Source organism: Rhamphochromis longiceps, linkage group LG10, assembly GCF_057381845.1.
Source record: "Rhamphochromis longiceps isolate RC_006_pf linkage group LG10, R_longiceps_female_GT1.1, whole genome shotgun sequence".
Lineage (NCBI taxonomy): Eukaryota > Metazoa > Chordata > Actinopteri > Cichliformes > Cichlidae > Rhamphochromis > Rhamphochromis longiceps.
In genome coordinates, this window is record NC_140566.1 from 16,717,623 (window position 1) to 16,733,620 (window position 15,998).

General features: G+C 38.7%; 1 protein-coding gene across 1 annotated transcript; it reads right to left on the minus strand.

Moving 5' to 3' along the window:
- Positions 1–2,259: 2,259 nt before the first annotated feature.
- LOC146660593 (complement factor B-like) lies at positions 2,260–15,003 on the minus strand. Its single transcript, XM_085420547.1, has 18 exons — positions 14,864–15,003; positions 13,910–14,116; positions 13,640–13,825; positions 13,193–13,369; positions 12,765–12,851; positions 8,884–9,023; positions 7,960–8,104; positions 7,742–7,867; positions 7,477–7,575; positions 7,146–7,280; positions 5,326–5,432; positions 4,800–4,929; positions 4,541–4,679; positions 4,358–4,431; positions 3,487–3,587; positions 3,264–3,393; positions 3,093–3,142; positions 2,260–2,589 (listed from the first exon to the last, which is right to left on the minus strand). The coding sequence occupies exons 1-18, from the start codon at positions 14,919–14,921 to the stop codon at positions 2,416–2,418; spliced, it is 2,265 nt and encodes a 754-aa protein (XP_085276673.1). The 5' UTR covers positions 14,922–15,003; the 3' UTR covers positions 2,260–2,415.
- Positions 15,004–15,998: the final 995 nt, after the last annotated feature.

Genomic DNA, 15,998 nt, shown 5'->3' on the forward strand with positions numbered 1-15,998 from the left:
GGGGCTGCTCTGAAAGTACTGTCCTCATGCAAGATGCGCTATCTAAACACAGCTAATCAGTTTAGGTGTAGACTGATTTCAGTCAGGGGCTCAGCTTTGTATAAACTGAAGGAGGAGTACGAGACGTTTGCATTACCCTGCGCTCTGAATGGTAAAAGAGAAGACAGAGGGGTTATAGGGTCCTTAAGAGAGATTCAATAAGGAATGGGCCTTGGTTTAAATTTCCTTCTTGTTTATAGCATCTGAGACCAGAAGAGGGTTTCATTAAATTAAGCCTCTCTTCCTCAATCTTCCTCTCACATATTCCCTCTTTCTCTGCCTCCACCCTCTCTACCATTTAGTTAAAGGGAAACCAGATGAATATTCCCATGGGAAGCCAGTGCATCACTAGCCCAAAGCACCACCACACATGTGCAGACACTCCCCCTCATAAAGAAGCCTAGCATTAATGTTGAAAATGTACCTCTGTTCTGTGATGTTGAAGCCAATATGCATTAGCAGAGAGAACTGCTAAACGCACATTTCACTGAGACAAAGCCACGTAGTTAAAATAACATGATTTGAAGCCATAAACTGGCTCTGACCACAACAAATCATTCGTAATGTAATGAGCTTGTTTGTTTGCCGGCTGTAAAAATACGACGACTGTCAAACTCAGTTAATTCCAGTCTTTAAGCAGGAAAGAGAAAGAAAAAACTTAATTACACGCTACAAAAGAACTCAACTTTCCACTAAATTCAATTTGGATTATCAGAGGTTGGCACGCTGCCCACACCAAGTGTCCGCATTGCGTACGCCCGCACAGAGAGCTGGAAATGGGCCCTGAGTCACTGACCTGAGGGAGCCGGACGGCTCTATCAGCAGAGCTGAGTGTCCATAAAAGAGTTTTGATGAAACCTTTTAAATAGCTGAAGTAATTCTTTTAGTCATTCATTTTGTTAATCTGGTTTTGGAAATGTGTTTGAGGGACAGAAAGCGCTACCATTAACCAAACTGTGTGCTAGCCGTGTGATAGATCTCTGTTCATATCTGCAAAGAAACAAAAAGCATCCTGCTTATTAAAAAAAGGGCTCTCTGTTATTTTATTACCAAGCAGCATCACTGTGTATACGCTATCCTTCTTATTATTGTGGCTTTGTAGACAGAGCGTTACAGTTCAGGTGGGATTTAAAGGCTTGTCAGGAATAATTTTATTATCATGCTAATTTGTACAGAGGCCCTGCGATCTGTGTCACACATTATGTCAGTTTTGGGGAAATGTTGAGCTTTGGAGGTGCAAAAAGGCTTTTTGCAGATATGCTGTATATACACAGTTTTCAGTCTGAATAAAAACCTTAGGATTTCAAGCTGTTTACATGGGATGTGTCAAAGATCATGCGATCATGGCACCTGTTTGGAAAATGATAGAAAATTTTGACATCTATGCTGTTGTCATTATGTTGTTTTTAATTATTTCAAAAAAGGCTCAGGTATGTCTGCTTGCAGGTGTGTGTGTGACACGCCACTGACATCATATTTGATACTGCAGAAATGTTGTGTCCTAATTTTGTCTGTATTCTGAGTGTGTGTGTGTGTGTGTGTGTGTGTGTGTGTGTGTGTGTGTGTGTGTGTGTGTGTGTGTGTGTGTGTGTGAAATAGATTACATGGCACTTTTTAGTTTTGCCGATTGAATCCATAATATTTGCATCAGTGGGACTGCATGAGGTTAATGTGTCTGTGTATATAAAGATCAACCCAATCACTAACAATGCAGCCACTTAAGTGTTTGAAACTAGAAATTAAAACCATAACAAATGCATTTCTGCACTTTTCAATGGAGTTACCTTCCACAGCAGGAAACGCCTATATAAAAACTATCTATACACAGTCACATTACACAGCAGCTCCCATTCATCATTAATCCCAGCCCCTCCCCTGGTACTCCATACTGCAATGCCCATCTGCTGTATTAGTGAAGATTCTCTTATCGACCCTTTTGTACACAGGCACCTGTTCATGAACTGTGACCTGGGTCTGTAACGTTTACAGAAGCTAAAGTCTGTTTGTTAGTTTGTTTTGGCAGGTTGTGAACTATGTGCGTCGAATAAAATGTTCATTTCTTTCCTGCATACGGTCATATCTTTTACCCTGATCAAACTGATCTTGAACAAGCTTCTGTTCAAAACATAGCAAAGCACAGCTCAAACCTCAATTATTGGTTTTATTTCAGAAAATTCTGAGTAAAAAAGTGAAAACAGACTTTGTGAAAGTCTGTTTTCACTGTGAATTTACAGTGTGACAAAAAGAATAAATGAATGATTCAGTGGGTTCAATCATATGTTCTTCAATTAGAAAAATAAACCAAGGCAGCGTTTTAAACAGAGCACACATTGTATAAGAGAAATCCCAAAACGAATTTGCAGCATGTCAAAGAGTTTAATTTTCCAAAAACACAAGTGGTGCATAGTCCATATCTTGTCTTCCAAGTACACCCTTGAGGAAAGGGATAACTCTGAAGAGATTAATGTGAAAGTCTCTGGAGTTTGACGTTGATTCTTTAACACCACCGGCTGTGCACACTTTCTGGCTTCCCCAGCTGACCAATGCGACCTGTCAAAAAAACAAAACAAAAAAACAATTGGTTATTTAAAATATTGGTTATTTAAAAAAGAATGTACAAGGTAAAATGACATGAACTTATTTTCTTAGTGAATTTATTCCCTAAGGTTATACTTGGTTGTGATATACAAAACAAAGTAGCTGATTTAGATTTCACTGATTTGCCCTCACATGTAAGATAGCCTTATGGAGCGGTCGTACACGACTTATCGCTTTACTGATTCTGCTTTCTCCTTGACCTTGACAATCACGGGGTTGAGTCCTGCAAATTGTCAACTCACCAATGTGCTACCACTCACGCCACCAAACCAAGGAAATCTTTGCTCACTACCTGCTCTTCTTGCTAAAATTGCTGTTTGGATGTCTGTCTGTTCTGAGTAGGACTTTTGCACGGAATGTCAGCCAAATTTAAAATGTGTGTTTTTTCTGTTTGTAATGGCTGTGCAGCAGAACCGTTTGAGTGCAGTGGTTGCACCGTGTATATTGCAGCCTACCTGTATTGTGCGTTGTTGAAAGTTTTTATACACAGCACCTCCAGAGTCACCTGTACCAATGAATAGAAACACACAGAGATACAAAAAAACAGAAAACAAAGTCCGAGTCACTCATCTGCACCACTGTCACTGTATTGGAGTATAAAATTTGATATAAAATTAGGAACTTACCGGTACATGCAATATGATCTCTGAAAGGTTCCCGACCACCAGTGCATATGAAGTTATCCGTCACAGCATCTCTCAGTGTATCAGCCGTTATGCCCTCTACACCTACGGCATGTTTGATGCATTCATATCTCTACATCGGAGAGGTTTTAGGAGAAGAATAAGGAACCTGTGCTTACATACCCAAAGACACATGCACAACACAGCTCACAAGTGTAAAACTTACATTATCACCAAGCTTAGCATGGACATCTTTCAGGTCCACTACATTGCTTGTCCTTGTCAGGAAATTCAGTCTTTCGAGGTGATTTTTTAACAGAAGTCTCTCTGTAGATAACAGAGAGACAGAAGAATACAGGTGAGCCACTCTGCAACCCGTTCCATCAGTTTTTTCCTTTTTTTTTTTTCAACAAAGCATACCTATTCACAGTGTATACCCAACAAAAGACAAAGCTTTCTGATGAAACAGAGGGAAAAGCTAAAAAGCAACAAAGAACCATCAAACAGGGAGCCAATGCACACCAGACACATAAGTAGTAGTTAGGGAAAAAAACAAAACAAGCAGAAGCACGAAGAAAAAGAATAATGGAAATGTGTAGCAAACATCCGCGTGTCAGTGAAAATTTGCAAAGTGAGTCCCTAAACACTGGATCACTTTGTCTGCTGCATCCTGCGAGCAGCCAAAGCAAATACAAGGAGCAAGAACCAGCAAACTCCTCTAAACGCTGGTCACGAGATACACATTTTTTTCCTTGTGGGGAACACAAGAAAAACAGTGGTTGGACACTGCAGCACAACTGTGTGTGATAAACGTGCGATCTTGCTACCTTTGCAATGGTTGCTTCTAAAACTGGACCAGGTCTGCAACCACTTGCAGTCCAGTTATCCACTTTCCTCTTAGGGTTTTGCTTATTTCAGAAAGACAATGACAAAACTAATTGTACAAATATATAAGGACAGTGTGGCTCTGAGCTCAATAACTCACAGTCTGTTTAGGCAACATCACCCAGCTCTACATAAAATTCTATATCTTTTGTTGTTTTTACAGACTTGGCTCTATGATGAAGCTATACAGCATACACACAAAGTTATCACACCTTGTGACTCGCAGCTCTGGTCCACCAAATGTAGAGCAGCATTGGTCTCCCGGGTGCAAGGTATGCAAATGGGCCTGAAAAAATTTATTATTTCAAACATTCCAAACAATAAAAAGTGTTTTATCAATAATCAGTAAATCAGTACAGTACAAACAGAATAATTTGCATAGCCTAATTTCTTACCTCACGTCAGTGGATATGACAACATATTTCTCCAGTTGGATCAGAGCCACATCATAGTCATAAAACTCGTTAATGCCTTTATTCTTTTTGGCAGTAACATTGTAGAGTGGATGATAAAATAAAGTTTTTGCTTTTTTAACTGAAAAAAAAATCAGTTGTATTATTGTTAATATCATCAATCAAAAACATTAGACATATTTATCTATAGCAAATTTATAAAACAGGGTATCATGCTATCTTTAGATAAAGTTTTCATTACTTTTGTTATCTCCATCATCAATTTCAACAGTGACTTTGTCAGGCAAAAAACCAAACACGCAGTGAGCAGCAGTCAGGACGAACTCAGGCGTCACCAGAGAGCCCATACATTTCTTCGAGTGACCGTCAGCCTAAAATTTGAAATAAAAAACAATCATATACTTAGACTGCTGCATGCACTGAAGCAAGACACGCTTAATTTACATAATTAATCTACTATGTAAAACATCTGGTAGGGAGAACATAGCAATATGGTAGATGAATCTGATGTCTGTTCACCTAAAAATAAAAATTCATTAAATCTATGAGTTTTTGCAGGGGCGTAATTTCCAGGGGGGCTATGGGAATTTACTCAGATTTATTTATTCAATGAGACAGACCCCCCCCCCCCCCCCCCTCCCCAATGTTCAGCACAAAGTTATGCCTATAAGTCTTTGGATGGTTCACTAGCAAACATGTAAGGATAGAGATTTATATATTCAGTCGCATTACTCTACTGGTTTAAATGAAACAGCGAAACTTTTCACCTGAGTAGAAATAAACACCATCCATGGATACATTTTCCTCTTCAGCTCATTGCGGTTATCCGTATACTCTTTGTGAAGTCCACAGAGACCCTTGACTTCATCTTCATCTGCATGAAAACAATAAATGAATGATATTTAAAAATAGAAAATCCAGTGTTGTTCATGTAGATAGCAGAAGACAAGGAATACATTTTTTTGTTATGTGTTTATCAATTAAATTTCTTTTGCAGCTTTCAGCACGGAAGAGAAGTGGCACTTAGCTTACCATTTAAAATAGTCAGGGAGATGGGGCGAGTAATCGCGGTAATCACTGAGGCAGGAAACAGCTGATCTTTTTGTTACAGGTAAAATGATAAAGGACGTGAGGCAGACAGGGACTGTGGCCTGCTGCACAGACAGGTTGCATAAGTATACAACATGGATGTAGCCTCCAGATTGGAAAAATTAATTTCAAAGTGCCAATTCAGAAGTGCTTTAAGCCTAAATTCTATCAGAGGGCCACCAGATTGGGGTAATTGTGGTGCTGTAGAAGTTTACAGGGGAAAAGGCTTTTTGTCTTGATCTCTGTAATTTATTATTGAAATATTAAGTATGTTTAAAAAGAACAAACAAAAAAAAAAAACAATGCGTGTGCGAGTTCCCATTCAGACCTGCCCCTCCAGTCCCCAAAATCAACATCTTAGCTGCAAGATGCAAAAAGCCAGTGGTTGACATCGCGATAGTTACATTAATCATCTGGTCGTAGGTTGCTTATGTTCATGGACTCACATATGACTGCATATATCCCATCTTCCGGCGCCCCCCGTGTGCGGCAGCCTGTTACAGCAGCTCTGCTCAATCTGAGTTTCTTTCTTTCTTATCTTTTACGTGTGGGACTAATAAAGGTTATCTTATCTTATGTAAAACTGCACGTAGCTTCTGTGAGTGACATGGAGCAACTTGGATTTTTTCATTGGTCAGCAGCTTGTTTGTATGGAAGGGAATGGGAAAAATTCCCCAGGCTTTGTATTTTCTAATGTGTTTGTTTGTAATTCAGTTTAATTTCTAAGTCCTTAAATCTGAAATAATTAAAGTTCAATTTCTGTTTACGTAGTGGGTTTGCTTTCATTTTAGTTTTTATGTTGTGGAGAGCATTTGTTAACTATAATAACTGTGCTTGCATATGTAAGCACAGTGAGCCCATTCCTAATGAGTTTATGCTCGCAGGTCCTCATTTTAAAGTCTTCTTGAATACAACATCATCTATATTTTGTAAAATACAGTCCACATTAACACTGCAGCTCAATGAGTGTGCAGTTTCACAGTAAGATGTTTTTTTCATGACTTATCATTATTTTCTTATTGAAGTTTTTAAAATTTCGTTTTCATCTGTTCTGTGAAGCACTTTGCAATTTTGTTCAATTCTAAATTGGTTTTTATAAATTATTATCATCAGTACTGCTGTTGTTAGTAGTAGTTGGTAGCAGCAGCAGTGAAGACTGAAGTTGAACAATGAACATTAGGCTGCATTCAGTTTGGATTTCAGTATCTCAAACCCTTTACATTACATTAAACTGCATTATACAGGTCCAGAGGGATACATGATCATATTTCTATCACGGCTACATCACTGGTGTCAGGCTAGATAAAGAGTAATCGCTCTGATCTCAGGTACTTTAGGAAACGAGAGAACCAAGCAGGCCTCCAGTTATGATCATTTGTCTCCCTTGTGTTTATTAGTGCTGGATGATGAATGCTGGAGTGAATGCAAACACACAAATACACACACAGCTGAACTACAAACAGATGGACGTTCATGCTTCACTTCAAACACAACTTACTGATCATTTCATCAAAAGTGTCTTGTAGTTTTTCTAAGTCCTTAACTCTGAAATAATGGGTTCCTCCAGTTCCTGCTGTGAGGGGCATTAGGTCATCATCAAAGATGTCATCTCCAATGGCAAAGATATAAATGTCTGTAGCAGAATGAAGCATAACATGTTTATTTATATACAATATATACAGAATGCTATTGAGCACGCTATGCATTAAAGCGAGCATCGAACAAGAAACTGTTGTGTATCAATAAAATGTTATTGTAAAGAAGGATCAAGTTGGAATGATTACACTGTATAAAAATAGAAACATGCACAAATTGGATGGAAAACTCACCAAGATAGTCGTCTCTGGATCCATCTGCCAGGTTCAAATATGCTGAGTTTTTTATTTTCGCTACAGTGGGTGCTGGTGAACCGCCCAAGTTATAAGCCCCTGTTGTGAAAAACAATGACAAAACCTTTTTAAAAAAAAACAAACGATATTTTTAGATATTATTAGAGCCAAAAAAAAAACAAAAAAACAACCACATTGTGATAACAAGAAGTTAACGAGCATTTCTTATTGTTGACGGCAGAGTTAATCAAGAGGCTGGAAATACCATCTGTAAAAACGATGATGACGTGACGATGCTCCTTAAAATTCTCTCCAGCTTGAAACTTTATAAGAGCCATTTTCTCCAAGAATTCCTCAAAGACAAGGTTCAGATTTGTTCCCGTGTTTCTGTCTTTGAGCAGGAAGAAGCACAAAACGCACATTCCTTAACTTATTGTTAGAAGCAAACTAACAGAGTACAATAGCAATAGGTGCTTTACTCACCACCAATATCAAATTCTTCTAATTTAGTTTTGACATCTGATAGTTTGGCAGTGCCGTCCATAAAGTCAATAATGTTGACAATTTCATAGAGTTCAGAGGAGAAAAAGATGATTTCGTAGTTTGGGGTCACGTCAAAGGAGGCAATCTGTTGATACATAAAGGAAATCGGTTACATAAAGAGTTGATCTCATATGAACTTCTGTCACGCCATTGTGAACACGTGTAAACTTAATGCAACACCTCCTTACATTTCAGATTGCTTATGTTTGTTATTTTGTTTAGTAATTGGTCCATAAATCAGCAGCTAGCGTATCCTGTGCTGAACATTGACAACCAGCCAAAGGACTCATGCCAAGAAGCATCAGTCACGGTTATGAATTGTAATACATAATGAAATTTACTTCTAATGGGACGTTGCGGTGGCAGCCAGATTGGATGAGATTTAGTGTGTACGTTATGTGTACATCATGGAAGATGCGCTCCTTAAAGTGTGTCAGAGTAAAAAGCTTCACACTCACGTACGCCTGTGGGTCCATGTGCCACATTTAAAGGCAGAAATAAACCAGTGACACGTGAATAATTAAACTGCAGCCTGTCATTTTATCAAATATCTGATCGAATGTTCTAAAGACTCAGCGAATATGTTGCCAGCATCCTTCAACAGCAGCCTGTAGCTTCACCCTATGCACAGCGTTAGACCTCCAAACTGAGCCTGCAATTTGCAAAGCAATCCTAATATAACTCCAGTCCAAGCCCAATGTTGCTGACTGTTCGCAAAATCAGCACGCTATAGCACAAAAGGAGGTTTTGTAGCAGCATAAAAAACAAAAAGCTTCCAGTAAAATGTGCTTTCATATCATTTTGGAAAACTCTACTTTTGACTTTTTTTCTCAATTTTTGAAAGAAAAGCTGTTTGTTTCTCACCGTTGTGATGAGTTTCACCACAGCGTCTCTGGATTTATTGACATAATCTTCGCTGATGCTGTCAGAAATATCCACACCAATGTAGATGTTAAGTGTGCCATTTTTTGAAATCCTGATTTTTCTGCCCTCCTGTGTTTTCTCTGAATGACAAAAGATACTGTCAGCTTACACCTCACAAACAAAAGTCTGAATAAACACTGTCATTGTTAAATTATTATACAGATAGCAACTCTGTTACACTATATGTTTGCATATATTAGCACATTTTGTTGGGCTGAATTAACAACAAAGAAGCATGCATTATTATGCTATGATTAATTCTCTCATAACACCCCCAGTCATTGCCACAAGTAATTTTATTGTTATTTAAATATGCCTAAACAGCAAAACGCACCCATCACTTTATTAGATACACTTGTTCAACTGCTCATTAAAGCAAAAATCGAATCTAATGCAGATGTGGTCAAGACGACCCACTGAAGTTCAAACCGAGCATCAGACTGAAGAAAGGTGACTGAGTAGATCAGAAACTGCTGACCAACTGGGATTTTCTCGCACAACCATTTCTAGGATTTGCATAGAAAAAACTACATATCCAGTAGGGGTGCAACGATATTCGTATCGATATTGAACCGTTCGATACAGTGCTTTCGGTTCGGTAAGCATATGTATCGAACAATACAAAATTTGTAATTTATTTTATCAACTTTCCTTCTGACGATGCTGTCTGTGTTGAGCGCTCAGTGAATCTGCGTTCGACTACTCCGCCTAGGGTCGACAGTGCAGCCTAGGCGGAGTAGTCGAACGCAGATTCACTGAGCGCTCAACATAGACAGCATCGTCAGAAGGAAGAGCGCAGGGCAAGCTAGCGAGACAGAAGTTAAGCTCCCCTTGTAACATGGACCTCCCCCACCCTCATTCAGATCTGGCGTTTGGAATTATTTTGGTTTTCATGTGACGTATGACCCTGAAGGTAAGCGAGTCATGGACTAAAGTAAAACAGTATGTTGGATGTGCCGTGCAATGCTCAATTACATGGGTGGGAACTGTTGGCCATCTAGCCCCATGCACGGGGGGATCGGCGGTAGCTCGTTAACGGAGATTTGCCGTGTTGTGGCGTTAAGGTCATTTCAACGAGATTAACCTGAAAGCACTAGTGGGAACACAACGAATATGACTGCACATTTACGCCGACATCATCCTAGTGCAAAGACAAGTGGAAGCAGAAAAAAAACAAGCAAGCATGCTACTAACTTTAGCCGAGTCATTTAGACAGCTGTTTAATATGCTGCTGAGAATATAGCCCAGAAGAAGCGGATAGTATAGCTTTTATTTTGGAAAGAGACATTTCTCTGTAATAAACTCTCTTTTCCAAAGATGAGTGATTCCTCAATCAGATACAGGGCTCGCAATATCGCTAGCCCAACGTCCTGGGGCTAGCGATTTTTTCAGTCGGGCTACCAAAATCTATCTCTGCCCTGCCCGTCGGGCTATTGTAGGAAGGAAAAATATATGTCAATGCTTTTGCATTCTTTCAGAAATGTAGCTGGGTAATTATGTCATTGGCATCGGTGAGCCACTGTCAATATGTGACATATTGAAGTCGCGTTTGAATTTGCGCTTGTTTTTTTGCTTTCACTTTGCAATCGCGCGAACTGTGTATAGAGAGCGACAGCACTGATCTGTGAGTGATGATAATTTGCGCACCAATTCCTCTGACATCGTCTTATTAATCGTTAGCTTACTATGCAAACATGACAAGTGAAATCTCCCGCAGCTTAAACATGTGAGAGGTTGATCGCGCAGAGAATCGCTGAGCTTATGTGAGTGCGTGTGTAAAAGCAGCAGGATTTATATTTGACTACGATGACCTGGATGACTGAGAACCTTCACAGACAGATATATATTTTAGTTCTGCTGAGCCAAATAAGACAGGTCAGGGTGAAGAAGTGACAGCCAAAGAAAAGCTTACCACAAAACGGAGAAGTTATGACAAATCAGACTATAAGGCAAAAAGAAAGTGCAGCTTTATGGTTTCATGGACAAAAGAATTTCTGTGGCTGCAATATGACGAGCTAAATAACCAGGGCTGCACATAAGTGGTCCGCAGGTGCGCATTCGCTGTAAAAATAAAAAACACGCACAAGGGTTAGGGTTAAATTTAAAAACTGTACTTTTGAGTTAAAATATATATTTATAATTTTAATAAATGACAAATTAAAAAGGCATGAACATTTTTTATGTATCGAAAAAATATCGAACCCTGACACCAAAGTATCGAACCAAACCGAACCGTGAATTTTGTGTATCGTTGCACCCCTAATATCCAGGGGTCAGAGGTCATAGAATAGAAATGGCCTGTAAATGGCCTGTATTTGTATAGCGCTTTACTAGTCCCTGAGGATCCCAAAGCGCTTTACACATCCAGTCATCCACCCATTCACACACACACTGGTGATGGCAAGCTACATTGTAGCCACAACCGCCCTGACATTGTAGCCACAGCTGCCCTGACATTGTAGCCACAGCCGCCTATGAATGGACAGACTTCTTTGAGCTGATAGGAAGCCAACAGTAACTCAGATAGCCACTTGTCACAACCAGAGGTGGCATAAGTATGCATATTTATACTTAAGTTGACGTACAAATATTTGTGTTAAAAGTACTCTGGTAAAAGTTGAAGTACTGAATCAACTTCTTTACGCAAGTAAAAGTGAAAAACTAAAGCTTGAATCAGATATGTAAAATATGAGCAGAGAAAAAGTAGAATTTTTTTTAAAAAAGCTCTATTTTTTGTTACATGTGTGTTAGAGAGTGACTTTGCCTTCACACCTAAACTGGAAAATTTGTACAGCCAGGGGTGAAAGTGGGATTCAGTGGATGTGGTACCCTAAGATCCGTTGTACTGACTCAGCATGGGGAACAATAACCTCAGTATAATTTTTATTGTGAGTTGTAGATTTTCTTGGTGTACAAGCTGCGATCAGCTGACTTGCTGCTGTTCCTCTGATGTTTACTGCTCTTCGTGGATTTACAAAACTGAGTTCAATGAGATGTAAGCAGATGTTTCACAAACATTTATATTTCCAATATAAAGTTGATATAAAGGCCGGATTCAGGCAATGAATCTCAGCATCAAATTCGGCTTTGCTACTCTTGATGTAAACCTCTGGTTACAAAAAAAGTATGCAGGAGAGCATCTCTGAATGCCTGACACATCAACAGAAGCCCACTCTGGCTGTCACTGCTGTCAGCTAAGAGCAGGAGTGCGAGACTACAATTCATACAGGCTCACAAAAAATGGACAACAGAAGATTTGAAAAAATTTGCCCGGTTCGATGAGTCTTGATTTCTGCTGCAACATTCGGATTATAGTGCAAAGACATTCATGATGTGTAAACAACTCCATGAAAGCATGAGCAATTCACCCTGCTGGTGGTTGTGCAATGATGTGGGATGGTTTTCTTGACAAATTATGGGCCAAACAGAACACATTTTAATGCCACTGCCTAAGTATTGTTGTTTACCATGTCTGCTGCTTTGCAATCACAGCGTACCCATCTTCTGATGGCTGCTCCCAGCAGGAAACCCACCATGTCTCAAAGCCCAAATCATCTCAAACTGGTTTCTCAAAGACTTCAGTAAATTAACTCAAATGGTCTCCAGTCACCAGCTATCAACCCAACAAAGGATATTTGGGATGTGGGGATGATTCACATCTGAAGCCAACAGATATGCATTTTGCTGTCATGTGAATATAGACCAAATTCTCTGCTGAACGTTTTTCAAGATATCCTGTACCTGGGCTCCAGAATGGTACTAGCAAGATGTAGCTAATATAGTGTCCAGTGAGAGTATGTAGTTGTTGATCAATAACTTACCTGTGGACTCTAAAGTGGTCAGGCTCTCTTTAATTGAATTGCCAAATGCCTTTGAAACCTCCAGTGGTGTGTCGAAGGTGTGTTTATCTGCAAGAAATACGTATGTGATATATAACAATTATACTAAAGAAAGACTTTATAACAAGGTGACTCTCAGGAGTTTCAGGAAACATTTATAGATAAGAAGCTGGTGAGGGATCATATTGTCACTGCACACGTGATATTTAGATGGTCAGCACACATCTGCAGATCCTATTTGCTTAACCAGTGACTAAGTCACAGCAGGACGTGATCCCACACTGGCTTCCCACCATTAAGGCCTCCAAAGGAAAACAGTATATATCATACAACCAGAACATTTAAAAGAGCAAAGAGTGGCTAAGATGATGGCACAGAGTGTAAACAGTATGTGTTTGTGTCATTCTTACAGTAGCATGCTGGCTCAATGCCAGTCCACTCGCTGGTCTGCTGACACACTCGTTCACTGGAGCCCACCAAAAACAGGTTTCCATTGCAGGTGTATCTCACCGTGTCATCAATTCCAAAAATATTCCCCACTCTTGAGGCACCAGGTGGGATACCAGGATTAGGACAATGATCCCCAGCTTTGGTAAGAAAAAAACCCAATGTCAAAAACCCAATGGAAGGCCTGAATGCAAGCACCTACTCAAGAAAAGACCGTTGTGGGGCTACAACAAAAACCTTACATTCATCATACTGTGTGTTTTAACAGCTGTCAAATCTAAAGGTATAAAATGTCAATTTCAGTCTGTCTAAATATACATAATAAATTGTATTTTTTTAAATACGAGAATGAAATCTAGAAAGCTGGAACAGCAATGATCAAGTTTTAATCATTGCTGTTTGGGACTCACAGTCACGCCTGCAGATTGGAGTGGAGCCGCTCCACTTCCCATTCTTTAAGCACGCGCGTGTGACTGAGCCTTGCATTGTGTATCCAGAGTAGCACTCATACGTGGTCTCGTTGTCCACATAGTACTTCTCCTGAGGGGGGGAGACACTTCCGTACTCTAGCACATTGGGGTCTGGGCATTCAATCACTGTGAAACAAAACAAAAGGACCCTCAGTTAATATGTTGTTATCAGGCAGTGTGAGGCAAGGGAGAAACATCTTTGCCACTCACGCTTGCATCTCTGAGCTGGAGATCTTTTGGGTTTTGGTCTCCAGGAGTTATTAGCCTGACATAAGCGGGTTATTGCTGGGTATGGATAGTAGCCCTCAGGACAGTGGTATACCAACATGCTGCCTCTCTCCAGGTTGTTACTCAGTGTGTAATTCCCTCCTTGCATTTGCAAATTACTCTCAGGGCAAGCACATCGAACACCAGCTCCTGAAAAAAAAAGTCCACAGTTCTCAGAGGCTACAATTTAAGTATATCATACACTTACATACGTACCACTACACAATTACTAAAGTAGTGTAAAATTGAAAACTTGCCTTTTTTTAAAGTGCACAGTATGCAATGAATAAACGTTCTTTTATTAAAATCATCATTTTATTATTTTATTAAAATCTTATCATCACGAAGGGTTTATACATTGTTTTACTTACCTTTGCGAAGTATTGTTTGTATTACAAGAATTTAAATTGTTATGTTTTAATGTGTAAAAATGCAAAAGTCTGATATTTTATATTTAACACAACATTATTTCTTTATTTCCATAAATAGATGAACAAAATTTAGAACAGACTTACATTTTCTGAAAAAAAAATCTTTAAAATTCACTATAATCACATTTGATGATGTTGCTACTTGATAATGATTTTATTTTATTTAATTCTTGGCAATATAACTACCTCAAATTAAGAACATAACATAGTTTTAAGAACATAAAACTATTGTACCTTAAGAAAAATAAGCATAGAAGTCTCTAAAACCTGATGGATAGAAGGACGTTTGTGTAATATTCAGTTATATATTAGTTAATAAATAAATATATTTGAAAATTGATCAGTTTTTATAACTATGTTATGAATACTAAACCTTATACAATGCATAAACCTAAATAAACAACAAAAACATTATTGGAAACTCAAAACTGTATATAATTTTTTATCTAAAATAAAAGTATCTTACCCATCCAAAGTGCACATAAAAGCGCTGCAAGCCGACTCCAGTGGATAGAAAATCCCATCTTGAAGCTTAAACTGGGGGACAGTTTAAAAATGAGAGTATATTGCAGAAGTGGCCGATTTATTTCGGAATAGAGAGTGATGTTTAAACTGGGAGTGGACAAAGACCATCCTGGTACTTATTAACTTTATGACCCGTAAAAGAGGATCAATACATGTTTATCACAGAAAACACTCAAACAATTTCTACATTTACATAAATCCTTCTCAACTGATAACTTATTTAGAATTACGCAAAGATCTCTTATCTAATATATTACTTACAATGTGAGCTGGGACGCTATTTACAGTAGTTATTATTTGTAAACTTCGCTTTACTTTTATTACGTGCTGAGCATCTCAATTAAATACATAAATAAATACAACCAGTAGCAAAACATTTACCAAACTGATTAGGTTCATTAGTAATAAGATTTGCTATACAAAGAGTCTCTGTATCTTTCAGCAATAAGAATGAAGATCACTTCATCACTTTGTGAAAGACTACGTGGAAAACTGACAAATTCAGAGTACACAAGGCACGAGGCCAAGAACTGATCCCGAATGCCCCCAATCTCTGGATCTCCAGCTGGTCCTCCATTAAAGACACACTTGACACTTTACTAGGAATATTTTGCTGTCTTTTTTCTTGATATCTTTTTTTCTGGGAAGACTTTGCTCATGTTATGAAAAAGATGCCAAACTATGTGATGTTGTGTTATAACACCTGGTTGGTGCAATAAGAAGTGACAAACAGAAAGCAGCTGAGCAGCTGAACCGCTGTATTAAGCAATTATCTTTCACTTAAAACAAAAGGTGAAGCACTACAGTAACAAAAGTGCTCTTGACTCAGATTCTTGATTTTTTGATTAACTGTTTTCATTTATTCAATTGTTTATATATGAAATAGTTAAATGCATCAACTACAAATGTGGGTTGCATGGTTTGTGTTGTGTGTCCTGACCTTAACTAAGGTTTTTGGATCCAGGATTTCCCGTTATGTGTACACATGCTGTCACATGTTACACGAAAAACAAAATCATTGTGAAATCAAGACAAAGTACAAACATTCACTTCATCATTTCCCAAAAGCACCAGGC

Excerpts from the sequence above, each read along its gene's own strand:
- LOC146660593 (XM_085420547.1), bottom strand. The coding sequence starts at position 14,921 with ATGGGATTTTCTATCCACTGGAGTCGGCTTGCAGCGCTTTTATGTGCA. Across the intron at positions 13,826-13,909 it reads TCCAGCTCAGAGATGCAAGC|TGATTGAATGCCCAGACCCC; the intron begins GTGAGTGGCAAA and ends TTTGTTTCACAG. Across the intron at positions 3,394-3,486 it reads ATGCTAAGCTTGGTGATAAT|AGATATGAATGCATCAAACA; the intron begins GTAAGTTTTACA and ends TCTCCGATGTAG.